Source organism: Prunus dulcis, chromosome 8 (genome assembly GCF_902201215.1).
Source record: "Prunus dulcis chromosome 8, ALMONDv2, whole genome shotgun sequence".
NCBI classification, from domain to species: Eukaryota; Viridiplantae; Streptophyta; class Magnoliopsida; order Rosales; family Rosaceae; genus Prunus; species Prunus dulcis.
Genome location: NC_047657.1, coordinates 2965867 through 2992367, shown reverse-complemented (window position 1 = coordinate 2992367; position 26501 = coordinate 2965867). Strand labels below are relative to the sequence as shown.

General features: G+C 37.9%; 4 protein-coding genes and 1 pseudogene across 8 annotated transcripts; all 5 read right to left on the bottom strand.

The window, feature by feature from the left end:
• Positions 1-2771: 2771 nt before the first annotated feature.
• Positions 2772-6875, bottom strand: LOC117637112 (protein STABILIZED1-like). 2 transcript variants are annotated; one of them, XM_034371912.1, is made up of 3 exons: positions 6676-6875; positions 3269-6309; positions 2772-3022 (listed from the first exon to the last, which is right to left on the bottom strand). In XM_034371912.1, exon 2 carries the CDS (start codon positions 6280-6282, stop codon positions 3286-3288), a length of 2997 nt encoding a protein of 998 aa, XP_034227803.1. In that variant the 5' UTR covers positions 6283-6309; positions 6676-6875; the 3' UTR covers positions 2772-3022; positions 3269-3285. The 2 variants fall into 2 exon arrangements, with proteins under 2 accessions (XP_034227803.1, XP_034227802.1); XM_034371911.1 differs by lacking the exon at positions 6676-6875 and having other exon boundaries at positions 3269-6663.
• Positions 6876-8957: 2082 nt separating this feature from the next.
• On the bottom strand, positions 8958-13820 carry LOC117638701 (protein SET DOMAIN GROUP 41). 2 transcript variants are annotated; one of them, XM_034373794.1, is made up of 6 exons: positions 12959-13820; positions 12824-12863; positions 12616-12716; positions 12322-12420; positions 10678-11559; positions 8958-9564 (listed from the first exon to the last, which is right to left on the bottom strand). In XM_034373794.1, the coding sequence occupies exons 1-6, from the start codon at positions 13742-13744 to the stop codon at positions 9436-9438; spliced, it is 2037 nt and encodes a 678-aa protein (XP_034229685.1). In that variant the 5' UTR covers positions 13745-13820; the 3' UTR covers positions 8958-9435. The 2 variants fall into 2 exon arrangements, with proteins under 2 accessions (XP_034229685.1, XP_034229684.1); XM_034373793.1 differs by lacking the exon at positions 8958-9564 and having other exon boundaries at positions 10395-11559; positions 12959-13816.
• Positions 13821-14253: 433 nt separating this feature from the next.
• LOC117612123 (thioredoxin-like protein slr0233) lies at positions 14254-18132 on the bottom strand. Of its 3 annotated transcripts, none has more exons than XM_034340867.1 (5): positions 17750-18132; positions 15909-15997; positions 15299-15476; positions 14714-14783; positions 14254-14622 (listed from the first exon to the last, which is right to left on the bottom strand). In XM_034340867.1, the coding sequence occupies exons 1-4, from the start codon at positions 17948-17950 to the stop codon at positions 14718-14720; spliced, it is 534 nt and encodes a 177-aa protein (XP_034196758.1). In that variant the 5' UTR covers positions 17951-18132; the 3' UTR covers positions 14254-14622; positions 14714-14717. The 3 variants fall into 3 exon arrangements, with proteins under 3 accessions (XP_034196758.1, XP_034196760.1, XP_034196757.1); XM_034340869.1 differs by having other exon boundaries at positions 14254-14617; positions 14718-14783; XM_034340866.1 differs by having other exon boundaries at positions 14254-14617; positions 17750-18130.
• Positions 18133-18844: 712 nt separating this feature from the next.
• On the bottom strand, positions 18845-23875 carry LOC117612122. Its single transcript, XM_034340865.1, has 4 exons — positions 23437-23875; positions 20201-20595; positions 19669-19859; positions 18845-19556 (listed from the first exon to the last, which is right to left on the bottom strand). Exons 1-4 carry the CDS (start codon positions 23856-23858, stop codon positions 19155-19157), a joined length of 1410 nt encoding a protein of 469 aa, XP_034196756.1. The 5' UTR covers positions 23859-23875; the 3' UTR covers positions 18845-19154.
• Positions 23876-24236: 361 nt separating this feature from the next.
• On the bottom strand, positions 24237-25284 carry LOC117636978 (annotated as a pseudogene).
• Positions 25285-26501: the final 1217 nt, after the last annotated feature.

Here is a 26501-nt window from a genome sequence, read left to right as displayed (position 1 = left end):
AAAAACCCTAACAAGAGATTCGATATCCTTTGCTGCCACCTCCAATTGTCCATAGTTTCACCAGATACAATTGCAAAGGCACAAGGAAATACCTTTATAAGAAGAAAAAAAAAAGTACACTGTTAATACTATGTCACAGAAGTACATTGTTAATACTATGTCATAGAACTATTTTCCTAGGAAAAATCACATTTTTGCATATCATAAAATCACATTGTCCATAGTTTTACCAGAAGCAATCGCAAAGGCCCTCTACAAGAAGAAAAAAAAAAGTACACTGTTAATACTGTGTCATAGAACTACCTTCCTAGTGAAAATCACATTATGCATATCATAAACTTTAAGTGCACAACTATATGAGCAAAAAATAGCGCATGCTTTGTTACTGAAAAATCTGTTAATACTATGTCATGGAAGTACACTGTTAATACTATGTCATAGAAATCAACTCAATTGCAGGGTATGAACAGTTTAACAACTATTCATACCACTTACTGGAAGCTAACAACTATATTTCATTTGCATAATAGTTACGATAAAAATGTACAACTACAAAAACCCCATGTTCATAAACCAACAACCTTGAAAAACATAACGGAAAACACAACCTTTTTGAACAAACCTAGGAACCCAGAGCAAAAGCCCCATGTTCGTAAAGTAGCAACCTTGAAATACAACTGAAATTGAAAGAACAAGTGCTGTAGGTGAACTGGTTTGGCAACAAGTTGCTGCCAAAATTGCCATGACAGAAACAAACAGTATGAGTTGCAGCAGCCAATGCCTTGATTTTTTTTTCATTTTTTGCCACTGGTAAAAAATATTAAATGTCTTCTTCCTTGCTAACTAATGGCAACAAACTTTATACTGACCAAACCCCTTTGCAGTTTCCATGGATATGGTTACTAATTAAGATTAGTAAATTTGATGTGACACAAAAGCAAATGGATATTGCTGGCTAGAAAACCGAGCACAGTGAGAGACAAACAAAATTTGAAAAGAGAATTTTGCATTCCATTATCAGAACAGAAACCATTCAATCAATACTCCAATTTTGCATTCCATTATTTGAAGAAAAAAAAAAGGAAAAAAAAAAGAAGATTGGAGACTGAGAAAGAGAAAACAATTGTTATCAACTGCAAAGAATCTTGAGCATAAAATAAAAATGCTCAGAAAGTGGTCCAATTTTCTGTACAAGCTATCGCTCTCTCTGTCTCCCTATGATATTCTTAAGCCTAAAAGAATTTAAGAAAAAAGTTTACTTTGCACCTCAATTGCACAAGCCAACAGCTACTGTTAAATTTGCTTCCTCTCATATTGTCTCGCTTGAAGTTCTCATATTAACATTATTTCAAAAAACAGATGCTACTAGCATTCCAACAACCCCGAATACCAAGCATACCGTCAAAGTCAAATGATAACTTATCTCTAAAAATTCCCAAAAGTCCCTACAATACCTATACCAACATATTCATACTAACAAGGGGAGTAAATTTTGGTCTTGGACCTCGGCCAAAAAGTGGCCGGAGCAATTCGGAACACTGCCAAAGCCGTCGGTCAAACTAGGGTGTATTGATTAATTTCCAAAACTCCAAAATCTATCCTAACCACATACATAAACAGCTAGAGTACGAAAAGTAGATGAAGTTTCATACCTCGATCGACGGAAACAACAGCCGGAGTCGCCGAAAACGACGTCGGAAAACTCGAAATCCACAGACCTTTCTGAGCTTTTAGCGGCGTCGTGAGCGGCTGATGTGGCTGGGCTTTAGCCCAGACTTGATCGTCGGCCCTGGCCGATCCTTTTCCGACCGCTCTCACTGCTGGCCGTGGCCGGAGCACCAAGATCGCTGGCCTGGTTTCCGCCAATTGAGAGAGACGAGAGAGAGAGCGTCCAAAATTTTTCAAAAAAACTAATTTAATACTGAATGGGTAATAAAGGTATTTCATTTAAGTAATTAAACTAAAAAATGTAACAGCTGTCATTTTTGGGTATTTTTTGGGTGTGTTTATATACATTGAATAGTATAGGGTATATTTATAGTTTCATGTCTAGGAATGGGTATTTAACTAATTTTGTATAAAATAAATACAAAATTAGAACAAATTGAAGAAGAAAAAATTCATGACACCCAACACCCAACACCCAAATATGGCTTTTCATACCCAGGAGTTGATGTCCCAGATATCAAACGAGAGTTTTCCCGGAGTTAATCAACTCTAGCATCACCAATGTAATAAGTCAACCTTTCGGTTGCCTTGTCTCCATTGAAGTTTATGTCTGACCTCAAAAGTGAAAGAGTTGAAATCGGCTGCTGATATTACCTTGAGGGTTGCAGCTGAAGGTTATAGTACTTGCTCAAGACACTCCGTCAGAATACTCACAAAACTGAGTTTTGGACATTAAGCCCTGAGCGGTAGAATGGGAGAAAAATGGTTAGGAGACAGTTCATGGTTCAAATTTGAAAAAGGTACTTCTCTTCAAAGTTACCAGCAAAAAGTACATAAGGAATAAAAAATCCAGATTTAAGTATTAATATACTACAAAAACTCAAAAAAATTCTGTAGAAGAATAAGCTTTTTCCCAAATAAAAAATAACAGATCATATTATGGGGGAGCTAAAATCAAAAGAAGTTTAGCCTTCTGGGTTCTTTCTGATTATATGTGAAAGTTTGGATTAATAAATAATAGGTTTTCATGAATTTACCTCCTAAGCATAGTCCATATACATAAGCTAGGCCACATCTCCTACAAGAGCAGATAAACCGATACGTTGATCATAACTCTGACTGCCTCATTGCCTGGAGGTAATAAATTAACAGGAAAATTTAGGATAAGAAAGAAGGAAACTAATTGATCCAACTAATATCATGTATCCCAAGGCAGATTAATCCAACTTCCCTATGACAGCATGGTGACTTCCATGTTCGCAACTATTGCCAAGTCGTTTGCGAATTCTGCTAAACAAATCGATCAAGCGTAACTGCATATGCATCCACTGTCACGTTTCTGTTTTTCCACCCTCTGTAATATTTCAAGAACTATTAAAAATAACTTCTTTATCTAGACAGATTTCAAGTCAGAACAAATGGATGCAGAGCTGAACTGAAATAAAAGCAATCAAATGGAAATATTTTGGAGGAAACAGTCATATAATTAAGATGTGAAACAATTGCAGTTCCAAATTCTGGGATAGATATACATCAGCATAGTTTGTCCACCAACTACTTCTAAGTAGCAAAAATCAGAAGCACAGGTTAATTTTTATACCTCTATAATAAGCAGAACTACTGTTTATTATTTTCCGCTGCCGCCACTACTTTCTTCAAGATAGCTTCAATTGGTTGATGGGAGTTCTCCACGGCCTTTGAAATAGGTTGCCATTTTTCTCCATGCTTTGGCCCTGCAGCAATGCATCTGTTCAATACATCCTTTTGGTTCTCCTCAGTACCATGCTGAAGTTCAAATTTGTAGTATAAAGCCCAAAAATCCCCAATATCGGGGGCAAGCATTACTGCCATGTTGAGCCAATTCCTAGCTTTGTCCAACTTCCTGTCATGCCATAATAACTTGGCCACAGCAGCAACAACATGGGGATCATGATGACATTTCTCAAGGGCATCTTTACTCTTTGCCTTCCGTTGGGGACGAGCTACCATCTCGAGAGCTGCTGCCCACAAGATACCACTATTGGGACACTCCTGCAAAGCCTTTGCCATCAAAATATCAGATTCCTTCTTCTTGCCATGCCTCAATTCAGCTCGAACAGAAGCAAGCCACAGTTCAGGGTTCTGAGGGTTCTTCTTCCTGGCAATTGTGAGAACTGCACGAGCTTTACTCAGCCCAATCATTTTCTCCTGTAGACTAGCGAGAGAAAGCCAGAGTTGTAGAGAATTGGGGCAGTGCTTCAGACCTGAGTGATAGACCTTTTTGGCTTTTTCCAAATGATCAAGCCGTTCCTCTAGCTGTCCAAGCATTAACCACAATTTAAAGAATGAAGGGAAGCACTTCAAGCCTTCAACAAGAAACTTCCTCTCCTCATCAATGTTCCCTAATTCCCTCTCAACAATTGCAGATTTCATCCATACTCTTTCGTTACCTCCCCTTTCTCGGGCTTTGGCAAGAAGCATCTTAGCTCTCTCGGATTCGTGATTCTCAAACTCAAGTTTAAACGCAGCAAGCCAAATTTCTTGAGAGTTGGGAATGGCAGCATAAGCTTCTTGGAGGATTGCACGGGCAGCAGGCACATCCCCTGAAAGCCACTTCTCCTTAGCACCAAAAAGCCACAAGTTTTCAGCCTGTGGGCAATATGTCACCGCTTTACGAAGCAAAGCAACAAGAGATTCCCTAGTACCATGGCTCTTTTCAAGCTGAGACGCTTTCCTCCATATGCTCTTCTTGGTTAAAAAGACAGTAAGTGCATGCGCATAAATTGCTCGGGCTGTTTCAATGGAACCTTTTTTCATGAAGTCCTCTGCATCAGAAACCCATGTCCTTTTCCTATCTTCCTCCTCCACACCAATCCCAATTGCACTCCGAATGATAGCTTGGCAAGTCATTATAGACCCTGCACGTTCAGCAGCTTCAGCCTCTTTCATCCATGCTTCTCTATCAATAATAACCGCTGTTTTTTGCAAAGCCCTTATACCTCTTTCAATAATCTTCCCAACCATGGACACATTCCCATTAGCTTCTTCCAACTTTGCTGCCGTGATCCAAATTGCAGGCTCCTCCGATAGATTCTCCCTTGCCTTATTGAGGACCTTCTTGGCGTTCTCATAAGTTTCCAATCTTGTGAGTGCAAGCCAGAATTCAATGTGCAATGGACAACACTCCACAGCCCTTTTGAGCAAACTTCTAGCATCCTCCTCATTTGCTAGATCCACGACCGCCTTCCACAGCCTAACAGAATCAGGAATGTGTTCCAACCCTTTCCTCAAGACCCTGCTCTTGTTCAAATCATCACGCTCCAATTTCGCAGCCTCCATCCACAAGTTGACTGAATTGGGAATAAATTTAACTCCCTTAGTAATAACAGCCTTAGCATCTTTGGGGCTAGCAAGCCTACAAGCCTCCAACCACACATCCTCACTCTTAGGACACTCATCACACCCTTGCTGAATCAATTTCCTGGCTGCCTTCATCTTTCCTGCCACTTCCTCAAACCTTGCTGCCGAAATCCATACACGTGGGTTCTTAGGATTTGACTTCATTAAACTCGTCATCAACAATCTAGCCTTGTTTTTATCATGAACGTCTGTATTACTTGTGATGCTCATACTTTTAAGATCAGTAAGATACCCTTTTGGGTCAACAACTGTCAACCCTGAGACAGAATCCGAAATCCTATCCAATTTCAAAGACAACACTATATCTCTGCCCTGCCTCACGGCAGTCAAATCTGTACTAGTGGGATCTATTGCAGTAACAAGCTCTTTCTCCTGCGTTGCCTTCTCCAAAAGGGTATCCGGCACCGGCACAAAGCTCTCAAACCTCCTCTTCTTGTTTCTCATTGAATAATCCTCAATTTCAGGTATACTCTCCCATTCTTGGGCAGACAATGTGTGCAAATTCCTCTTCAAACTTGCAAACTGCTCTGTAATCTTGGGATTGGAAGCTCTGTACTTTTCAATCTCTTCTCTCAACAGAGCCTCTCTCCTGTCCTTTCTCCTGGAGTCCATTCTCTCATCAACTGCTTTCCACATTGCATCAGCCTTCTCATCATCTTCATCCAGTTTGGCATCTGGTGCCAACAACCCAACATCGTTGCCTTCAAAATCATCAAATTGCTGATTCTCATCGTACCCTTTTTCCTCCCCTGCTTCCTCAAGCTGCCCAATTGCCCTATCGGGCAGCTCGAGGGCAAATCGGGCAGGCCCAATGTCGGACCTTGTGGTGAACCCAGAAGCACCACGGCCAAGCCCAGCGACATAACCCTCAGGAGGCTTGGAATTGAGGAAATCAAGGCGGGGTTTGGGATTTTTGTGGGGTAGAGTGCCACCGAAGAAGGGGACGTGGAGGGTTAGGGTAGAGTAGGGTTTGATGCCAAGGTCGGCGAGGAGGGTGGAGCCTCTTTGGGTCAACAATTGGAGGCTTTGGGAGATGAATAGGCGCTGGTGAGAGATGGGTACGTTGGAAATTTGTTCAATTTGGAATTTCAGAGCTTGGAGGGTGGTGGTGTTTGGGTTTAGGTTTAGGGTTAGGGTTTTGTGGTTGGGGGATGCGATGAACACCATTGTTGTGATTCTGTGATTATTGCGAGTATTTGTATCTTGAAAACTCATTCTGCTTTCCAACAGTTTGCTGCAAACCTGCAATGAAGGGCAAAGTTTGTGTTTGTGAGGCATGAGATTAATATATAGAGAGGAATTTGGGTTTCCTTGACGGAATAGGAATAAGAATAGGAATAGGACTAGAATTATTAATAGGCTTGAAGTTGGTTTTGTGCGGTCTTTTTCTTCCCAAGTGAGAGAGGAGACGGAAAACGCGCTCGGTAGACCAAAGATGAAAACACGGAAAATGGTTTTCCGGCATAAGAGATTTTTCTTCCGAACCTCCTCTTTTTCATTGATTTATCACGCCCAGATTGTAGATTCATAAATATTTGACAAATTTCACAATTTGATAGCAGCAAAGTACTCAATATACATATAACCAGCTAGAATTACTCAACATACCTTCTCTCACACCATCTATCAGATTCAGACACAGTGCCCAAATCACGTTTGCCAATTGACCTCCCACTTGAAAGACATCAACGATGTGAGTCTTGGCGACGAAACACCTCCTTGCATTTTTTATCTTTCTAATTTCAGTTGAGGGAATGAAATTTCTCCAAGACTTTTGGGAGCTAACAAAACAACCAGTGGTGTTCAGATTGAAATAACCAGTGGTTTGGTTATATTAGTAACTAGAGAAATTCTTCAATAAATATTCAAGTTAAGTAGTAGTTACATATTTTTAATTTCTACAGCTGGATTAATACATTTTATTAATACAATCCAACGAACGAGATTAGAAGTATGTAATTAATCTTTAACATAAAATACTTATTGAAGAAACTCCATTAATAACTATAATGATGTAACATAAAATAATCAATTATATTGACCCCAAAGAAAAAATCAATTATCCCCGGGTCTTTAGGAAGCTCTGACGTTTTTGTGTTTGCTACAGTTCTCTTTAGTTTTTGTTTAGGATAATTTTAGCGTTTAAAAACCATTATAATTCTATTTTATTTGTTGATTTACACTTTTTTTCTTCTGGATCAGACAAAATGAATTTTACAATTGGCTTACAAGCTGATTAAATGATTTATTTTCAATGAAAATTGCAAAAACTTGAGATAAGTGACACATACATTGTTTATGTTACCAAACACGTTTTCTCTGTTTTTATTTTTTGAAACTATATTTTAATTAAGCTATAAAATACATTCTCGGATATCAAAAATGAAATTGGAGGGCTTTTATCTTGTGGGCCAAGGAAAGGGATGGCCCAAGATTCTTTTGGTTTTTTCTCTTTTAATTGTTTCCTTGTGTTTGGTTCATGCCGCGAATCTTTTTTTAAAATTACACTATTGTCCTTACCTCTCATATTTGAGTTTCGGATGATTTCCTTGCTATTTTTTGTACTTTTTTTCAAAAAGATAAATAAAGGAAAGGGATGGCTCCAATGGGTGATGATAAAAAATATTTCCTCTTTAAATTTTTTATTTTTATATTTTTATATTTTGTTGTTAAGAAAGAAAAGTGATGTGCACACAGTTTAAGAATCTTAATAGTTATCCTAACTTTTTAAAATTAAAAGGTAATATTTTTTTTAAATACAAGCTACAATTGGGGAATGAGGAATTAAAATACAGGATGTCGTGTATATTTATTGATCTAAATCACTTGAACTACAAGTTTCTTGTTAATAAAAATTGATATATTTAATCCAAGAGACAGTGAGAGATGAAGGAATTGAAACCTAGAGTGAAGGCACTACTTACATTTTTTTTTCATAATTCCTTCTAAGGCAAGTCAAGTTCAATTCGGCTTCACTTTAATGTGATGTGAGAATCTGATTTTTAGGTGTCAACAAGAATATTGATTTATGGTTTTTTTTTATTTTTTTATTTTATAACCAAAGTTAGGAATGGAGAGGGGTGAAACTCACACACACGAGTACCGTGAGGATTTGAACTCAGGACCACTTAGGAGTACACCAAAGACTTGGGCCAATCCAACTAACCCCCCTAATAACTAAGATTTATGGTTTAATAACAAAATTGAGAGGATGAGAGATTCAAATTTGAATTTAAACTAAATTTTATTTAGCTATATTAGAACTACAAGTCCCACCAAGAATTTCAAATTTGAAACCTTAGAATGCATACACTCAAACGGAGATGCAAAAGAAAGTAAATAAATAAACAAATAAAAATCCTCGTAATAATATAGACTTACTATAAAAAATAAAAATAAATATCTTTTTGGATTTATTTGCTCTGTTGTAAAATTACCAATAACAGAGTTGGTGCTTGTAAGCACAACTCAGGCGACCATGTTGTGTGCAAGTTTAGAAGCCGAGTTCTTAGCTCTGACGCGTCTTGGTCCCGGTAAAATCGGTAATTTTAATTATTCGTAAGCCCCTGTATTTCCGCGTATCTATATGTTTATCCTTTCCTTGCAACTCTTTTAATTGCAGATTTGTTACTAAAATATTACAAAACGCATTCAACAATATTTCATAATCTTGTTTTACATTTTATAAGAACTCAATTATGAAGGACAAGGAAAATCTTGGTCATTCCATTATAACAAATTATTCATATGTCAAGATTTTGTTACCGACATATAGAGAAATAAATCCTAAAATACGTGCAATCACACTCAAACTACACAAATTATACAAGTACAAGTGCTTTAGGTACGTGTACAAATCTAGGGAAATAAGCAATTAAATAGAAGTGTGAGAAATGTGGTATAAATGGATAACTAAAGTCAAATATACTAGAAATGAAGGGATCGATATGCAAATACATTGCCAGAAAAGGAATTTACAGGAAAAATGTGAAGGACCAACGAAGCACCTAAAGAAAAATATTAGGCAAAATATGAAGGAAGGCAGCTATATAAACAAGCCTACATCCGCCTCTACCGTCAGAGAACACCACAAATTTCTCTCTGAGTCTCTCTCCCAACTAATTTCAAATCTCGTATGTTTTTCTTTCATTTTCTTTCACTTTCTCAGCCTTTCTTTTCTCAAGAGTGGGAGAGAGACTCAGATACATACAAAGATTACAGAGATTAATAAGAGAGCAAAATGGGGATGAAGTTTGTGGAGATTTTGGATCAAGGCGCGAGAATAGTTTCCAGGTCTTATTCTCATTGCCCCCAAACCAGCCGGTTGTACTACCATCCTCCCCTAGCTAAACATGAAGACTGCCACCATCACCAACACAACCAAAATTTTGGAGATGGCACCACCACCTCCGGTGACGGTGATGCCACCACGTCCCAGAGCTGCTCATTTGGTCCCAGGGCAGCGGCTGATACTAATGAGTTTATTCTTTTTTCGGTCTGATTAATATTCAAGCAAAAGTGTAATACATGCTTACACAAATATTGGTTATATTATACTTGTTTATTTGAGAGAGACATATATAATATAATGCAACCCAAAAATTAAAAGAAAGCGAGCACGAGCTTAGCCAAGTTGGCTAGAGCACGAGCTTAGCCAAGTTGGCTAGGGCGGATGTGCTCCTATTTTACACCCGAGTTTGAATTCCTCTCCCTGTAGTTTAAATTAGTTTAAAGTTAAACATCGCTTATATATGAAAAAATATTAGACAAAAGAAAAAGAGACCAAGGAAGCATGACTTGGCCTTGTTCACTCGTACTAATTGGTTTTAGGTTACAAGCCTAATATATCCACCCAACATAATTCAAAGGTACACGTAATATTCAAACACCTAACTTATTGCCTCTTCTCTTGCAAGCTTTCCAAAGAATCGAAGCTCAATCCTTATTTAACATGACCACTGTGAAAGCGTTTTTGTGATAGATACCACACGCTAACCTTTGACTTTCATATAATTTTCTTTACGTGATTTTTCCGAAAGTAGATTGGCGAGGTTTGATTTCCTCTATCAAATGAAATCAAATCTCATCCCTAGATACTGTTAGGATGGAAGATCCCACATCAACAAAATAGCATATCCTAGAATGACTTAAGAGCTCTTGGGCACCCTTCCTTTACAAGCCGGTTTTGTGGGCAAATTTTACCCATGAGCTCTTAACAGATATGTAACTTTGAGATTTGCAGCTGATTCCTTGGGGAGGAATGCAAGAAGAATAAAATTGGAGGTGAAAACCACAAGTACAATGTACATATAAACGTGGTCAAAATATAAATTTTAATTTTCATGCAAATTGACATTGATAATTGATACAGAAAACTTTAATGGGCATATAACTTTCAACTAAATACAACAATTAACAATAAATCATGTATAAATTTAACTTGCAAGTTCTGAAACTCAATCTGGTTCATGACAAGGATTCAATGCTTTCTTCCAAATCTAAAATTTTACCAACATTACGAGTCAAATGGGAATTACCATAACATATGCTCGCTAGATATCCTCCATAAAGTAAGCAATGGACACCAAGCTTAAAAAGACATATCCTTACCTGGTTGTTGTATCCCTCTGCTTCACTTCCAGATATTCTTCTCCCAGCCCCACACTTAGAAGCCACTTCAGTGCCACTAGATCGAACAATATCTTCCCCTACACTGGAATATCTTATTGTACCAAGCCAGCTGAAATCTATAGGATTCTTAACCACTCTCAGATAATGGCAACCGAGACCCAAAAAGTTCCAAACATTCTGTGTAAAATTAGTGACACAATCAACGAACTCATTTGATACATAGTCAAAATCTGCATATCGAACTTGACCATGAAATGAGTCGGTTTCAAATTTATCTGCCAATGAGCAGTTTGGACATCTATACTTTCCAGTAGAACTTGGGTTTGACACAGGTAGATCCTGTTGGACAAACTGACTCCAGACTGAGCTTCTAGCAAGAGTTAGCAAGGACTCTCCTGCACTCGACCAGAAATTCGCAACAGATACGATTAGGGAAGATTCAGAGCGAAACAGATGGTGAGTTGCACCTGCAAGTAACAAGGAGTATGCTGTGCTGGTCCTGCTCAAGTCTAAAGCATTCAGTAGATGATCATCCATTTTGGAATATAAAGCTGATAAGTCAGTAGCACGGATTTTATACGCTGAAGCCAATGTTGTGTAGGCATTTAGAGAGAGGTGGTGCAAGGGGTGCAACCAGTAAGTCAGCTGAGATGTTTCTTCCTTGCACTCTGACTGCTTATCTGAGAGACCTTGGGTAAGAACATGCTCAAGCCTCACAGAAGAAGATTCAGGATCACCAATTGACAGGTAGTCATCTATAGCATCATCAATGTAATTGGTCAACCTTTGGGTTGCCTTATCTCTATTGAAGTTTATATCTGAACTCAAACTGGAAGAGTTGAAATTGGCTGCAGATATTTCCTGGAGTATTGAGCCAAAGGTTAATAGTTGTCCAAGATACTCCTCCAGAACATTCAGTTATCTCCAGGTAGAATAGAAGAAAAATGGTTAGGATGGTACTTCATGTTCAAGTTGAAAAGGTACTTTTGTTCAACTATATAAATAAGGGGAGAAAAAAACACAAAAGTTATACATACCAATACCAGTGGGATCTGGAAATTTCTGTAAAACCATTATTATAAGGATATTAGGGAATAACTCCAAACATACTTAAGAATTAGTATTTAATTAAGAATTTGAATATAATTGTAGAACCAGCGATAGTATCAAAATAACATTTAGATCAACATCCATCTTCATTCTTCAGCGCCACAAATCTGGAACTCAGGCATGAGGGTAGGCATAAGTCAGACATTTGGCTTGAATTCTTAAATTACTGCCATGTTCATAAAAAGTATTGACCAAAGAACTACTAGATTTTAGGCATGCAGTTGCAAGAAGGTGGAGTTGAAGGTTCAAACAGTAGGAAGGGATAAAATGAGAAACCCTCCAAGTTACTTTACCTCACTGTGGTTATTTAGAAGAAAAGTAGGCATGGCTGAAATTATCAGGACTATACGGATCCATGAGGTCAGAGGGAATGATACAAATAGGTAATAAATGGATGCACACAACAACAATAATAGAGAAGTTTGTCACCATGTTGCAATCATAATTTTTTTGGGTATCAGCTTGAACCCAGCGATTTCTGAAAGTAAACAATAAGTTTTCATGAATTCCCACCTCCAAAACCTGATCCACATAAGTTAGGGGTGACGCACTACATCTTGTACAAGAGCAGATAAACCAATACCTTGACCATAACTCTGACTGCCTCATTGCCTGGGGGTAATAATCATGACAAAATATACGATCACAAAGAAAGAACTTCTTAACATAGAACATAAATGCAATAATTTTTTTTAGGGAAATAAGTAAATGATAAATCGAATCGCCAAGGATTTGGGTAAGCCCCGTACGGCAGAAAGAAGCTGGGTTGTCTTGCTATAAGCCAGTTTGTGGAGAAATTAAAGATACCTTTGGCTGCAACAAGTCAGTGTAGGTAACTGTAACTTCCTCTCCTTTCTTGATTCTCTTGATGCTCCTAACTATCACTCTTGGACCATAACTACCGCATTCTGCATTCATATTGGCTAAAGTTCAACAAAACAGGGAAATCTCAAACTCTAATTCGAACAAACAAAAGAAATTAGAAGTGACAAGAAAGCAATAAGGACCACAACACCTTTTATAAATACATTATTGCTACAAACACCACTCTCAATCTGCAACAAATATCAATCTCACAGCTCTGAATTTTATAGCTGAAAATACTAAATTAAAAAGAAAAAATGGAAATAGTAAAAATTTCAAGGATTACTTGTGTTCCTTGGCCCAAGGGGGCAATGCGGAGAGGCGTCTTTTCAGCTGAGCACGGTGGTGGCGGCGGCGGCGACACCAAAAACCGGTAGCAAGCATTGGGAGAGCAGCTGTGGTTGATCCAGCAGAAGCTGGGACCGTAGACGGAAATTCCAAGGGTGCGCCCGGTCTTATCCTGCACCTCCACGGCGTTGGTTAGCACCAGGCACAGCGCAGCCTCCTCCAAGACGGCGTCGTCTGGAGAAACTGAAGAAGAATTATCGGAACAGACGTTTGGAGCTTCGTCGCGCATCTTTCTGGCAAGGAACATAGCCCTGGCGCCGTCGCGAATTCTGTGGTGGTCGTCGTGGTGGAGGAACTTGTGGTGATTGGTTAAGAGGCCGACGATGCGCGCGGAAGGACCCATGGCGGGAAGGGAGTGGAGGAGGCGGAGGGCGGCACGGAGGTCGGAAGAGTCGCCGTGGGGGTACGTGGAGGGGTGGGATTGGAGGAGGTGGAGGAGGTGGAGCTCGGCGCTGGACACGTGGAGGGGAGAATCGGAACTGGAGCAGAGAGGGGAGCAGTAGGAGGAGGAGGAGAGGACATGGTGGGGATTATGAGGAAAGGTGGGGGTAAAGTGGAGAGGAGGGAAAGGGTGGGGAGGCAGGAGAGAGAAGCAGGAAGAGCAGTGAGAGGAGAGAAGGGAGTCGTGGAGAGCGAAGGCGAGGGGAGTGAGTGGTGGGGTTATGTCTTCTCCTATCTCTATGTCTTCCTCAGCTCTCATTTCCATCTCCATCTCCATCTCCATTGCAGCTTTGCTCAGGGATTATTAATAAATAGTATTTACAATCTGGACATAACAATGTAGCATAATTTGAAAGAAAAAGTGCAACAACATAATTTGAAAATAAATAAAAAATTGTAACAACATAACATATTTGATTGTTAAAATTTAGAAAATAAAAAATTCATCAATATTTGGGGGAGGTTTATACAGAAATCTAGAGGCTACTTCATTTTATATATATTTTTAATTAAAAACAATCTTAAGGGAGGGGGATTCGAACAAAAATTTAAATATACAGATAATTGCTTTTAATCATTTGAGCTACAAACTCGCAAAATCTAAATTCACGGATAATTGCTTTTAATCATTTGAGCTACAAACTCGCAAAATCTTGAGGCTGTTAGTTTTGAATTGATTATACGCAGTAAGCAATTAATTCTCAAAAGGACTCGTGTCTGTTCACCAATTGCCAATTGAACTTGATTTTTATGCAAAAACATCCAACATAAGGTCTGTATCTGAAACTCCAATTCAAGCTCAACTCTGAGGTAAATTTCATTAGAAATGAAGGCCCATATGATCAATCACGCCAAATTTCCATCAACTTTCCAATTCAAGATTTTGAATATAATGAAACTGTTTTTGGGTGGTGTTGTGTATAACAGAATTCGTCATAAAATCCTAAGCTTTACCCGCACAAAATCCACCAATGAGATGAACAAATTCTCTCTTTTTTTTTTCTTTTTTTTTTTCCGAAGTACAAAACAGTTACATACAAAGAGTAAAAAGCAGAGGAACATCCAATAATGACTGATCTTCCCATGCCCTCCTCTATCAAATCCATATTTCTTCCAATGTTTTGAATAGACCGATTTCCCGGTTCAACCTGAGAAGCTGGACTGACAAAAGAAGATTGGTCAGGAAACGGATAGGGGGGCAGAGAAACAACAGATTCAAATAAGAGCTCTCTCATGAATGTATAAAGCTCACCTGCCTATTGCTTAACTTTCAAAGTAGTTTCAATTCGTTGGACAAGCTGATCGGCAGTCAAAGCACCCTCCTGCAAGGAATTAAATCAAATTTCAGAATCCGAAAATAGAAGAAGTCGTCAAATTAGAAGAAGAAAACCAATATCAAACTGATGATGGTAATGATTATTCTAATAATGGCTTAAATACATGGCATAGAGAACATACATCATTTATTTAGCATACATTCTTCATAATTTAGCATGCAAATCAGACAAAACAATGAAAAAAGAATGAAAAGGGACACACCTGATGATATTGGACAAACCAAAGCACATGCATAGTTATATTACAAAATCTAAAAAGCGAAATTAACATCAATTCATAACAGCAACAACAATGACAATACCCCTCCATGTACTCAAAAAAAGAAAAAGAAAACAATACCGCTCCATATTCTAGCCCTATGTACAGGATGCAATCACTATGAGAAATTATGAGATAGATTACACATTTCCAGGTATGTGATCATCTACCAGAGGCAAACTAATCATCTATACAAGTGAAGTAGTATTTTTCAGGAAAGAAGAAAGCAAATTCAACTTACAAAGCGGTCATATGGTTCTCCATCCTTAAATATGATAAAAGTGGGCAATGCCTGTATGTTGTATTTATCAGCAATGCTAGGATACTTCTCAGTGTCAATTTTCACCACCTGGATCTTGTCATTCAGAGTAATACTGACTTCATTGAGGATAGGAGCCATAAATTGACAAGGACCACACCTGTCAACCACAGATTTTGTTACTCAAGACGTGTTACCTTCCTTTCAAGGCAGAGAGAGAGAGAGAGAGAGAGAGAGAGAGAGAGAGAGAGAGAGAGAGAGAGAGAGAGAGAGAGAGGGCCCTAATAGGTGAACAATTATCATCTTGTTCAGGAAGTCAAGTTTTTACTGACAATATAACAATAATTAGAAAGTTACAAAAGGTTATACTAGTTTGAAAGTAACTCATTCTGCATAGATCAATTAAAATGGCTATACAGCCTCGTAACATTATAGGACCATTTCTACTCACGATCCCTTCTTGTTAATTTAAATGAAGGGCTTTTCTCTTACACGCATGAGAGAATAAGGACCTTTTTGTGCATTCTAATATTCATAATTAGAGAATTTCCGTATGAATGAAATACAAAGTGAAATAAACAAGAAAGCTTACCAGGTTGCATAGAAGTCAACCAAAACAGGTTTGTCAGAAGTAGCCAGCAAATCCTCAAAGGAGGAAAATGTTTGCTTCTTTGCTGCAACCTAGTAATATCAATTTTTACAAAATAAACATGTAATTAATGTATCACCAATTCAGTCAAACTTCCTAATTCAGATATGCTACGTATTCAAAAGACAGCAATGAAACAGTAAACGAAGTCATTGAAATAACAACTTCCAGAAGAATAACTACATAACTGAAAAGTCATCATCCCCAATGAAATCTTCCCTTGTAGTTTGAGGGAATGCTAATAGCAATAAGAGGAACAATACTAGAGGGGTATGAATAATTGGCTGCTAAATTAGTTGATTAAAGAGCATGTGACTGAATGCATGACGTTGGATATATGGCTTTCATCACATCACTAGCACAAATATTTACAAGAGATTTCTTCTTATATATAAAGAAAAAATCTTTACAAGATATTTCCAAAATTCTAGTTTTAGAATCTAATCTATACCTTCCAACCCATTCTTTGATCAATAACATACCTCCAACCCATTCTTTTAATTATTTTTTTCTCTAGGCACCCCCTCCCAATTTTATTCCCAAACAGTCGACATGAAAAGGTACTTTCTGTGGCAAAAAGGTAGATCAAATTGTCACAAACTAATTCACATTGACGATTGACCTGACAATGGATACCTTAAATAGGGGGCAATATTCTGATTTCTTATCATTTTTCAAAGGTTTGGTGCCAATTTAGTTCACTGATAATAAGGTTAGAGATAACTGAGTGCTTCCAAATTAATCCCACTAACATTTTAAAAAATAATCCACAAAGGGTTCCATGCCCTTCTTAAGCTCTGTAAAAATTTCTGTTTGGCCTCTGGTACCGTAGTAAATCTGTGTCTTGAGTAGCCTAACCAAAAAGCCAGCGAGATAGGAGGATAAAGCCATATTATGTCAGCATACCATGGTGTGTATAACGGAAAGTACATGTAGTGAGGCTTATAGTCCAGAGAAATGAGATGGCTACTATATTCATATAATCTATCATGGGAAAAACGAAGAAACTTGTTACAAAGGGATCAAATGGAGACTGCTATCCAATAGTTTTTTGTTCAATGTATGGTGAATATCTTTAATCAACATTTGCACTTTTTGCAATGAATGGTATATGCTTTGAAAAAAAGAAGGAAACAAACAATTAGTTGTATGTTGCGATATTCAAAATTCTGCAATTTGAAAGCAAATAGTAATTTTAAATGAAGCCAGAGACAAGGATACCTTTCTAATAGTCAGAATTCATTCCTTCTGCCTACTGCTTACGTCGTGTCGTTAAAAAAGAATATAGACACATCAAATGTAAACAATTTCAATAATCCAACTATCTACCTGTGAGTTAGCTATGACTAAACCTTTTTATGAATATTAGCTCTCACTTACACATAATCAGCTTTCTTCTCCCAAAAAGGACTCCTATTTGGAAATCCCAAAAACCCCATGCTGCTTTTGGTTTTCTCAGAACTTCAAGAAAAAGCAGGGGCAAAGTAATAGCAGTTATTGGTGTTGTGGTTATAAACATTTTAACAATATGTTTCCAGCTTCCAGTTATATGCCCTGTAATTTTATTTGTGTGTTTACAATCAAATTAATTAGTGACAATTCTAACCATAAACAGTAAAGTTTTACCATAAAACAGAGAAATAAAATTCTTTCAGAAAAAGAAGAACCACAACTCAGGTTAAAAGAGCTGAACTTGCAAGCTTCACAATTTTCAGGTATAATTCCTCGAGTTTCTCGGGAAACAAACAAAGCATGAGACTAGGAAATTTGAAAAAAAAGTTTACCACAGGAAGAATCCGAGGCCGGGAGGGAGCCGAGACTCCACTTCTTCCGATGCGAACACATCGGAGCTGTACAGGAACTTGCAGAGAAGACGATGAAGATAGCTTTGAAGAAGAAGCAGAGGATGAAGAAGTCGCAGCTATTCGAGTCGTACGATCAGAGCGGAAAGAAGAAATTGTGGATGCCGTAACAGAAACCGCCATTTGGATGCTCCGGTCACAGAGATTTTTCCCCACGAATTTCCCTCGTCAGCTGCGGTTTGGATAATCGGAAAAGACAATGAAAGAAAATACTTCCAGCGAAGAACACTAGCGCTCCCGGCTCGCCAAGAGGAGTAAATGATATCCTGTCTCTGCAGGTGGATGAAGCTATGAAGGTTCTTGATTACGAACCGTTCGATTGTTGGAATAATTAAAGCTCGTTGACTTTGGGTTGTTTTCGGGAATTTAAGAGCTGGTTGACTTGTTTAATAGACTTCGCCGATTGGTTCATTTCTTTCGTAGTGACCTAATTGAAGATTCGGTCATTTAGCTGTTGCCCAATTCCCAAGTTATTGGATCTCACGCGCTATTACAGGCGTGACGCTCCACTCCCCTTCACCGTTTCGTTAATTTTAGTTTTAGTTTTAATTTAACTTTAAATATAAAAAAACATTTTGCTACACATGACAAACTAAAATTTGTATAGTAATTGTCACTATAAATAATTTAATATTACATTATTCCTCATTTAAATTATGTTATTATACTTATAATGAATACGAGATCCCATTCTAAAAATTCATGGAATTTAATGCTGGAAATGAAAATAAATTTATTAGAAGACCGAAAGGAAATTTTTTTTTTTTTATAAAAAAAAAAAGCACAAATATAAAAGTATAATTGTCATTACCTTTCGAAAAAAAGAAAAAAAGGGCAAAACTCCCATTTTGGGCATTTTAGAAACACAAGAGAATAAAAAGCTCATTTCTTCCTTTCCCATGTTTGCAGCACCAACGGGAGAAGAATCTAATACACATTCCCTCAAGTGTCAAATCTACGAAACATACATTACGCTAGGTGACTTAAACCGGTAAACCGAAGAATGGAGCAGAACTATGTGTAATTTTCGGTTTCAGTTTGAGGAGTGAACCAAACCAAACTAGACCGTGCCCATCCCTCCATTTCATAGCTATTCATATTAACAAGAGAATGAAATAAAAGCCTAAGTAGTTCTAAGCAGAGAGTCCGAATTAATTACTTTTGGATCCACTCACTAGCTTTATGCCTTTGAAAAAAGATTCTCTCTATATATCATGAGAAAACCTCAATCTGCTACAACACGAACAATTCTTCACAAAATTTTACAATACAAGGAACTACAAGCTCTAACCCCCTAAAATCGTGGAAGTAAATCATGAGCAGAAAATTATCCATCGCTTGTCAATGTCAAGGCGAGAACAACAATGACAATTGCAGTGATTATGATAGCACAAGCAAATATCCACATACCCGTGCTTGGCCCTTTATTACTCAGGCTCTCTTGACTTCCCAACTCAACCCCTCTGAGAAGCTCTCTCACTTCATCTATGTCGTAGTCCTTAGCAGCTTGGGTAAGTCGACTTTGAATCTTCTCAAGCATTGTGATCCTCCTATCTCTGGATGCATCCTTGGATGGCCACAAAAAACCTGTCATCTTCCATAGCAGGATTCCCACATAAATGGCCACAACACAATCTACGCTATAATGGTGACGTTCCCGTATTTCTCTCTGTGCAGCATGCCCGACAAGTGACCATATGAGAACTGAGCTAAAACCACCATAAGCTTCCTGCAACAATTGATCAGATTTATTGAAATCAACAATCAACAGCACAAGTAGGTTGCATCTTAGACATCAAGTGGCAATGGCCACAAATTTCAAAACACATAATAGGTAGTACCGTCCAAGCCATAGCTGTCAACACAGCAACTAGCATATGCCCACTGTACACGAGGTCATTGCAGCCGCCTCCGGCATTCTTCAGTAAATTATACCATGGTCCATCCGATTCACTGGGTCGCAAGAAATCTATTAGGAAGCTCATTGGACCCCAATCTGGCCGGAAGTCCCCAAGTAATTTTCCAGTATCAGCTACAGGAAACAAATGAAACATGTTGTAACATATACTGCTACCTGATCCTAAAAGAAGAATGTATTTGCAGTAGAAAAGGGTGCGGCATTAGAGGAATACTGTATAGGAAAATGCTGTACAACACAACTCTTTTTTTCCCGAACTCTCACATGGGACCATGAAGGACCCTATCCATGTGTGAGAATTGGGAAAAGACTTCGGAATTTATAACTCATGCCCAGCTCATAAGAAACTTGGGTCAGAGGGTCAGATGGTAAATGGTCTTTTGGTCGTACAGTTGCAATCAAGAAAATGAAATCTAGGGGGGATCAAGAAGAAAAGGAACCTAATAAGTACTTACCGAAAGCTATATCCTGTCGTAGCAACTCACGAATAGCATTAGCATCCGAAGCATAAGGAGCATAATATTTCTGAGCCCAGCGATGAGGATATAAAGGGACATTGAAACGAGCAGTAGCACACCAAGGCCGGGCTGATGGCAGAACTGTTGATACAAAAGTTATGGCACGAAGAAGGCGGCCAATAGCCATGGTGAACATATAGCGTGCACCTAGTCCAAGGCCAGGAGCTTTCACAGAGTCAAACAGTACGGAAAAAGCCAACATCACAAACAACATGAGGAAATGGTGCAGTCCAATAATACGGGCTCTCAATATTTCAACTAATGGATGAGGAAGCTTCTCATTCAGCGCCAAAAGAAACCACTGGCCAGTGTCGGGAAGAGGAGATGTATGACTGAAGTGCCAAACATTAAAAAAGCCAATTAGTGTTCCCTCTTGTTAAATACTTAGTTAAAAATTATGGCTAATTTCATGAGCAATGAAACAGTATCGTCTACGAAAAGATGCTATGAAATATAAGAAAGCAGAAAGCAGAAATCATAAATCATCTGATAAACCCCACATATCAATCTCAAATTATCACACAATGCACAGGGCCTTTATTTAAAAGAGAGCAAATGAAAAATGTTGCTTATCTTTGCAAAATTGACTAAAAAAATCTCAGCACGATCTTTTTCTGTGTTTTTCAAACTCTTTTTGTTTGGTTTATATTACATTACACTGTGACCCATTCCCTAACAGTTAAAGCTTTTGTGGTCCAGTGGTCGTCTAACTTTCACACTGGAATTTGCATTTATATTGAAGCACACAGTTTTACAGCCAAATAAGCGCTAACAGGCATGGAGCGAACATGCATAACCATAACAAAGCACCTCCATAATTTCATCATTAAGCCACTTTACGGACAGAACCATATTTAGACCTTCCAGATGACTAGCGAATGTGTGAGAGAAGCAAAATTGCTTATTTAAGAACTTGATATTTATGGAAGAAACCATGATTTTCATTTGTCTGAGTTGTTAAAGAAGCTTTAGAAGATGATTTAAGGGAAGGACTAAAGGACTGGAGTAAAAGAAATGGAAATTGATGCTTGAGTGTACAAATTGAACAGGTACAGGATGGAAGCTTACAGGGACAGCTGATGAAGGTGTTCCAATGGTGTTGTGAAAGCAACAAACTTGATAACTTACAGAAGGATGTAAAGATGAGCAACACGCCCGCAAATAGCAATTTTACAGTAATAAGAACCAAATAGAAACTGTGCAGCAAGAACCCAAACAACAATGCCGAAAAAGAAACAGAGGGATGAAGCTACAAATACTTTTACCAGGGGCATTCGATTGGAACAAATCTTCTGTGGAAAATTTAAAGGATGAAAGGAAGGAGGTGCCGAGCTATGCATAAGTTATAAAAATTTCAAAAAGAGATTGTATACTATATATGTTGCTGTGGTGCGCCCATCCCATCTATTAATTTCTCATTATAAGAAGGTATGGCCTTAGTAATCCTAGCCTCCTGCAACATTTGGCTTTTTCTTTCTCTGAATATTCCTGACTTTGTCAGAGTCAGCATTTGGTCTTCAATCAACTGGCCTAGCAAGCTTTAGCCTGACTGAATGGCCATGGAGCAGCTCGGGCCTGGAAAATTTCACTTCTTCCTCAACTTACGAATACTATGAGGGACGAAACATGTTTCAATAGGTTAAGCAATTTGATAGTTTTTCTACTATAGGTAAATCCAAGTTTCTTTATCTGGAAGACAACTTATTATTATGTAATTTGTATCTCTAGCTATTTAGTCTCTTGTTCATTTTTCTAACATATTTGGGAAAAGTTTAAAGAAATACTTGATGTATATTATATTTTAAGTTCTAACAGAATTGTATCATTATTATTTGTGTTTTTATCAAAATTTTAGTTTGTACTTAAATTTTATCAATGCTTTAGTACACCTTGGACCCTCGAATCATGTACTTTCTGGCTACTGTTTATTGGAGTCGAGCAAGCAAACCAATGATGATCCAGATCCCTGATTGCCTTGATCGCCAAAGCCCAAAGGGTTCTTGAAAGACCCCACATCAATTGGTATCTCCTAACGTTCAATAGGGTCTCTCACAGGTCACGTCATAAAGAGCTGTTGTGGACATTTTTATAGCCTGTAAAGGCCAGCCACAACCATGGTCTACACAGGGATGCAACCACATGAAATAATTTATGCAATAGCTTATCCAACATGACCAATCTTTATTACATGATCTAGTACTTATTCATTAAAAGATTTATGACATTGCATTTTCATGATAATAGCCAAAAACATTCCTGGAAAAAGGTTTAGAAGACTCAAAATGAAAAATTCTTACCTTGAAAATACTGTATAGACTAACATGCAAGGGTGGAACGAAGAATCTATAGAAGCATAGGAAATGTTTTTATTTTTAATGTTTCTCTTGGAGCATGGAGTGTGCTTTAGATGTAGGATGGGCAACATGTTTGTTTTTGGCAATATAAGGCGGAATTTTAGAACTCATTTTTAATCCCTAATAGATGCAATGTGCTACATGCCAAGGGCTGAAAACCCTAACTATATGTAAATTGTAGTCAACAAAGTAACTTTGAAGCAATGGGTTCATCAACTGAAGAAGGGAACAAATTTTCCCAGACCAACATTGAACCACAATTGCTATTGTAACTCGTAAGACCCAGTTGTTTTGTCCATGCGCTCTAACACAACAAGTGGCACGGGAAGGACATTGCAATAGGATGGGTATTAATGGGTAGAAACTAAGTTCAAATCTCCTTCCTTGTAAGCCAAAGAAACAAAAGGAAAAAGGCAGCTCCTTTAGAACACTTATCAATAAATAATATCATTAATGAACATTTCAGTTGATATCTTTAATCATCATCTGAGTATTAATTCTAAATTTGGCATCTCTGATCCAACAACATTCGAAAAGTGTAGGATCAGATCCTTAAAATGCTGGCACTAATCCTAACATGAAATTGAACTAATTGATTGGATGATTCAGAGTTTACGAGCATCAATCGAAATGGCAAGAGAAACAACACAAATCAAACTCGAGCCACATAATATTTAAGCAAATAAAACCCAGAAGAAAGCACAAAACCCAAAATTCTAACAGATTCATCATCTGGGTAGCTTTATTCTAAGCTCAATGAAGAAACAATGCAGATCAAAACAGACCCAAAAAGAGAATCAAGAGAAAAACCAGAAATACCTGTTCCAATCAAGGCCGAGGGCAGCGGTGACAAATCGAACGCAGAGAGCTTCAAAGAGAAGAGCTAAGAGCATAAAGAGCATAGAACCAATAAAGGGAAAGACGGAGCGGAACTCAGAGGACCAGTGCTTGTAGAAGGGGACGCGACTGACGGCAATGAGAGCGAATCCGGACAAGAGCGCTGGCTGAAGACGGCCGTGCCACGCAGGCGACAAGTGGCGGATATAGTCAACTACCACATAGGCGATGGCGGCGATTCCAAGGCCGCCGGACCTCGGCGGCCACCGCATGGTGGTGAAAGCGAAGGAGTGAGTTGATGCTGATGAGTTTGGTTTCGAGGAAACTGGGAGGTAGGGAAGGCTGGGACATAGGCGTTTGAACATTCCAACAATATAAACTATAGTTAGTTGTTTTGTTTTCATGGTGTTTCGGTTAATGATTGTGAGAAGTAAATTACTCCATTTGTTGGGTTTCTATTAACCACTCTCTACACACGCCTGAATTTTATTATATTAACCGTTGGTAAAAAGATTTTTTTTTTCAATCACGCTCGCTATTCACGTCTTAAAATGTTTGCCTTAATTTTTGCAATTGTATTGTCAACAAATTATTGAAACAAATGTGGTATTTGTCTTTGTCTCTTCTTTAGTATTTACACATGAGTATTTTGGGCAAATGATAAAAATACCCAAATAAAGCAAGAGGTTTATTTAGGGCCCTTCACTTTTGAGTGTCTTTCGTTCATTTATTTAGTTTCATTCTAATATGCCATCATCCTTAAGTAGCCAGCCCCAGGGCCTTCACCATAACTTTTTGAAAAGCTTGATCCCCCTCCACCTTGATTCTTTCCATGTAATGAGATGAACCAGATGGGGCTGCATAAACTCCATATTTGAATTAGAAGGTAGCTCGACTGTGATCTTTTACAACTAACTTTTTTTCTCCGTCGATAAAAATCGTCACCTTCCTTGCACCAACATTGTGAATCACATTCAGTCTGAACCATTTATTATAGATATTTGCAGCCACCACATTGTGTGTGTAGTACTTCAAGTCCCCATCGCACACCCTTAATTGTGGGGTTGTAGCTTGATGGGCTGCACCAAAGATCTGCATTATTGTAACGCCGGAACTACGCTGGGGCACTAAAAAATGGTCTTCAAATTGCCAAACTCCTTAAGTGTAACCATGCCCCTAGGAAAACAAGAGATGCAACTTTTTAGGAATTGTGAATATCAAAGACAATATATTGTTTCAAACACACATTTTGATATAACATTCTACACTTATAAACACTCAAAAATGTCATATGTTCAAATTTAATGAGAAGTTTTTATTTTGTGGAAACATGTCATCTTTTAATTGAATTATTCTGTCATTAATTTAATAATGTCACTGTCACGTAAAAAGAATGGCATCACACAAGTGTTTCTCGCATCATGAACTCGAAGACGTTCGTGGGCCATAAACACAACTTTGATACACTATATTTACGACAAGAAAATTAATTTGGTACTTAGTTTGAAAAGGGTATTAGCCTAGAGATAGAGAGGAGGGGAAAGAATAATACATACAGAAATTCTTATTTCTGTGCGTGGTCCGGTTGGACTGTGCTTTTTAAAGGGCTTATATCATTGGCGTAGAGACCCAAAACCTTCTCAACTCCATCCACGTTGCTGTAACGATCCGCCGGAGATTTGTTACATGGTACCTGCGGTCGTGTTCAGTCAATTGCACAGGAGTGAACCCATGAGTAGGATCAGCACCACAAAAATGTTGGGCTTCCAAGAAACACAAGAGTTGCAGTTGCAGAATCACAACCCTCCTCATGTAACAAGTGATTTCCATTTTGTACGATATGTATCTCAAGTTGTTGAGTTAATTTCAAGATCTTTATAGTGATATATGAACAACAGCAACTTCCAAGGATTGGAATTGATTGATTTAATCGAATAAGAGGCCTTTGCCTCAAGGGTGGGCAGCTGGTTAACTTACATGCATTGCCCTTTAGATCACGCTGCTGCACAGTGACATTGACATCAAAATTGAAGAGTAAACAAGAATTTTGGTCAGATAACGTACTGTAAGAATGGCTTCGTCAAAATGTGCACTTTAAAATTTTAGATTTGCTATTGCCCGTTTGGATAACTACTTCGTTTTCACTTTTTATTTTTTATTTTCAGTTCTTTTGAAAACATAATATTGAGAAATATTTCAGTGTGTCTATAACATTAGCGTGCGGTTTTATCAATCCATTTATATTATAAATTGTATAGTGTGATAACACTAGCGTGATAAAACCGCACGCTAGGTGAATTGGATTTAATCGTTAGTGATAGTACCAAGTATAGTGTGAGTATCTGATAGGCCATATCCTCCAATCCAATAAAGTAGGGATTTTCAGAGTTTAAGCCATCTCCAGCATGGGCTATATCCTAAATATAGATCTAAAATAATGCAAAACCCATCTCCAGTCATGGGCAAAATTTTTTTTTTTTTGGCCAAATTTGGCCCTTTAGCCCTCTAACCGGGCCACAATAGCCCAGCTTATGACAAATTTTTTGTAGGCCCCATGCATGTGCTTTTCAAGAAGATAAATTATCAACGTGGTCATCTTTTTAAATGTTTTCAAGTGTTGTTTAAAAATATTATAAAAAATTATTGGTCATGACTGTTGGAGGTCAGACCATTGAAACCTATCCATTTTTTATTTTATTTTTAAAATATGGTCACGTTTTTAAATGTTTTCAATTCGTGTTGTTTAAAAAAAAAAATATTAAAATTCTTGTTCTTATCAACGTATACGTGTCATATATGGAATATTGTCTCTAGATAGTAGTTTAATTAAATTAAATAATACATAGTTGTGGAATGTACGAGTGTTGTACCATAGTTTTTCTCAAAATAATAAAACATGAAGGACTCTAAAATATAGCCCTGCATGACTGGAGATGGAAAAATTTATGGAGGGCTAAATTTTTAACCCTAGAGAACTTTGACAAGACCCGCCCCAAATTCCTTGGAGTCCGAGATGAATCCTAAGGTATTTCAGATATCAAGCTAAT

What these genes read in the sequence shown, in the direction of transcription:
- LOC117637112 (XM_034371911.1), bottom strand. Translation starts at nt 6,345, where the DNA reads ATGCCTCACAAACACAAACTTTGCCCTTCATTGCAGGTTTGCAGCAAA.
- LOC117638701 (XM_034373793.1), bottom strand. Translation starts at nt 13,744, where the DNA reads ATGGAGATGGAGATGGAGATGGAAATGAGAGCTGAGGAAGACATAGAG. An exon ending in CAATAATGTATTTATAAAAG is followed by an intron (nt 12,717 to 12,823) that starts GTGTTGTGGTCC and finishes ATATGAATGCAG; the next exon opens with AATGCGGTAGTTATGGTCCA. An exon ending in ATGTGGATCAGGTTTTGGAG is followed by an intron (nt 11,560 to 12,321) that starts GTGGGAATTCAT and finishes TCAATACTCCAG; the next exon opens with GAAATATCTGCAGCCAATTT.
- LOC117612123 (XM_034340867.1), bottom strand. Translation starts at nt 17,950, where the DNA reads ATGGCGGTTTCTGTTACGGCATCCACAATTTCTTCTTTCCGCTCTGAT. An exon ending in GGCCTCGGATTCTTCCTGTG is followed by an intron (nt 15,998 to 17,749) that starts GTAAACTTTTTT and finishes TGATATTACTAG; the next exon opens with GTTGCAGCAAAGAAGCAAAC. An exon ending in GAGAACCATATGACCGCTTT is followed by an intron (nt 14,784 to 15,298) that starts GTAAGTTGAATT and finishes AATTCCTTGCAG; the next exon opens with GAGGGTGCTTTGACTGCCGA.
- LOC117612122 (XM_034340865.1), bottom strand. Translation starts at nt 23,858, where the DNA reads ATGAAAACAAAACAACTAACTATAGTTTATATTGTTGGAATGTTCAAA. An exon ending in CTCGGCCTTGATTGGAACAG is followed by an intron (nt 20,596 to 23,436) that starts GTATTTCTGGTT and finishes TTGGCACTTCAG; the next exon opens with TCATACATCTCCTCTTCCCG. An exon ending in ACGACAGGATATAGCTTTCG is followed by an intron (nt 19,860 to 20,200) that starts GTAAGTACTTAT and finishes TGTTTCCTGTAG; the next exon opens with CTGATACTGGAAAATTACTT.